Below are 2,500 nucleotides of genomic sequence, written 5' to 3'. Positions count from 1 at the left end.
GCGACCGCCACCGTCACGCTCACCGTCGGCGACGCCAACGACAACCCGATGGCGGCGGCAGCGAAGATCATCTCGGTCGTCAGGCTCACGGTAAGACAACCCGGCTTCTCCCTTGGTCCTTCCTCCTTTTCCCGTCTGCGCGAACGGTGGTTTCAGCTGTCCTTGTGGTTCTCAACTCATGGGCTCATGGACTCATGGGTTCATGGGCTTCCTTTGAATTCGCTTCGTGAATAGAGTTAATAGGCATTTTCTTTCGTCGTGTGGTAGCGAGAAGAGTATGGGGGCGGCTATAGAGTGGCCAGTTACATTAACAGTCTGAAGAATTAAGCTAGCGACTGTGTGTCTGTCTGTCTGTCTGTTGAGAACTCGGAGTAAACATTTCTCCCGCCCTCTGTAACGGAGCCTTTGGGTGTTTTGAGGCTGTGTATATAGCCTGCGATAGAATTGTGCGTTACGTTAAGACGAGAAAATAGAAAGATGCAATAATGACATTAAAGCGCCATCTGTCTGAGACACCAAGAGTTAGTTATTAACACGCCATTACATGGAGCGGTTAGTTACACGAAATTTGGCAACTGCTAATCAATTTACAAACAAGGATAATAAATAATGTTAGGTTAAAGTAAATTAAATAATTTATTTTTATATTTTGCCACATTTTTATTTTCATTGATATCCGATATCATCCTTTTTTTTACGATGTTCGGCACTCTTTGATATGCATGCAAACGTGTCCATGACTAAGATACCATTGTAAAAAATACACTTTCATGCAAATCCGCTCGCATTAATGCATATGTCGCATCTGAATTTTTTTTTTTTTTTTTGTGATTTCGAGCTATTCATGAATTTTCCCTTTCTGATTTGTTTGTTTTTTTTAACATCGTTCTTTGAATTTATCAATATCTTCTCTTTATTCCCCTATTTCCTGGTAGATGGAACCTATCACAGAAGAGCTATATTAAAGCTAAAACAACGATGAAAGCGCGTTGGTGTCAAAGCCCGCCTGGGTGCCTGGGTTTAGTCAGGCCTTGTCAGCGTCCGGGCTGTGTTTGCGAGCAAGGCCTTTGTTAACCCTATGATATCTTCCTGTGCTGTACTGTTGCTAGCATTCCGACTCAGTATAATTCCGTCTAGGCGGTTTATCTTTAAGACTTTTTATCTAATTTTGTATTCATTCTTTTCGAGTGCGAAATAGGTAAAGAAAATGTGATTTTTTTTTTTTTTTTTTCCTTTTTTTTTTTTTTTCTTTTTTTTTGTAAGTGCGAAAGAGATGCGAGAGACAGAAGAGGAGAGATACATAATTAGTCAAATATTATATAGATATTATGGGGAAAAAGAGATGGAAAACTAGACGATTATATTGGCATGGATGTGATGCTTATGGACAATTGCAAGAGATAAGGATTATGATAACTTTATTAATACTATTCATGAAACGTGTTTGTGCGAATTGTTAATTAATACAATCAACTAAAAAAACGTGATTAAACTGTTTCTTTTATCCTCTATCTATTGTTAGATATTTCATTATGAATATTGTAAAGGGTATGGGTGTGTGTGTGTGTGTTTATGTTCGTGTGTGTGTGTGTGTGTGTGTGTGTGTGTGTATGTGTGTGTATGTGTGTGTGTGTGTGTGCTCGTGTGTGTGTGTGAGTGTTCGTGTGTGTATGCGTGTGTGTGCGTGTGTGTTCTTGTGTGTGTGTGTGTGTGCTCGTGTGTATGTGTGCTCGTGTGTGTTTTCATATGTGTGTGTGTCCTTGTGCTAATACAGTAGCTACAGTTCTCGTCTGTGCCCCCCCCTCCACCCCCCCGTGCCAGGGCGAGAGCGGAGACGTGCCCGTGGGTCGTGTGCACGTGGACGACCCCGACGACTGGGACGCGGGAGACAAGACCTGGTCATGGCGCGCACGCGAGCGTCACCCGCTCTTCTCCCTCGACGCCTACACCGGGAGCCTCAGTATGAGTGGCCACGCCCACGACTCCACGTGAGTGAGTGCGACATGCACGCACGCATACACACACATAGACACACACACACACACGCATACGCACACACAAAAACACACTCAAAAACGCTCAGTCTCTCTCTCTCTCTCTTTCTCTCTCTCTCGCTCTCTCTCTCTCTCTCTCTCTCTCTTTCTTTCTCTCTCTCTCTCTCTCTCTCTCTCTCTCTCTCTCTCTCTCTCTCTCTCTCTCTCTCTCCTCTCTCTCCCTCTCCTCTTTCCATTCCCTCTCTCTCTCTCACTTCTCCTCTCTCTCCTCGTTCTCTGCTCGCATCTCTCTCCCTCTCCGTCTCTCCACTCACTCTCTCTCATCTCTCTCTCTCTCGCTCTTCTTTCTCTCTCTCCTTCTCCCCCTCTCTCTTCACTCTCTCGTTTCTCTCTTTCGCTCTCTCTCTCATCTCCTCTCCGTGCTCTCTCTCTCTCTCTCTCTCTCTCCACTCTCTATCGCTCTTTTCCTCTCTCTCTCACTTCCTTCTCTCTCTCTCACCCCTCTT

The 2,500-nt window shown here is 44.5% G+C and overlaps 1 protein-coding gene across 1 annotated transcript in view; it reads left to right on the top strand.

Moving 5' to 3' along the window:
• The window catches only part of LOC122264924 (neural-cadherin), a 53,220-nt gene that overhangs the window by 3,925 nt on the left and 46,795 nt on the right, over nucleotides 1–2,500 (top strand). Inside the window, exons 3-4 of the mRNA XM_086543740.1 lie at nucleotides 1–90; nucleotides 1,822–1,988. The exon at nucleotides 1–90 is cut by the window's left edge and continues 118 nt beyond it. Coding sequence (XP_086399866.1) covers nucleotides 1–90; nucleotides 1,822–1,988 — 257 coding nt within the window. The remainder of the gene's footprint in view (nucleotides 91–1,821; nucleotides 1,989–2,500) is intronic.

This window comes from Penaeus japonicus, unplaced genomic scaffold, assembly GCF_977035675.1.
Source record: "Penaeus japonicus unplaced genomic scaffold, GWHDUDI00000001_assembly GWHDUDI00000014, whole genome shotgun sequence".
Taxonomy (NCBI): Eukaryota; Metazoa; Arthropoda; class Malacostraca; order Decapoda; family Penaeidae; genus Penaeus; species Penaeus japonicus.
The sequence above is the reverse complement of the archived record's forward strand: the minus strand, read 5'-3'. Positions and strand labels throughout refer to the sequence as shown.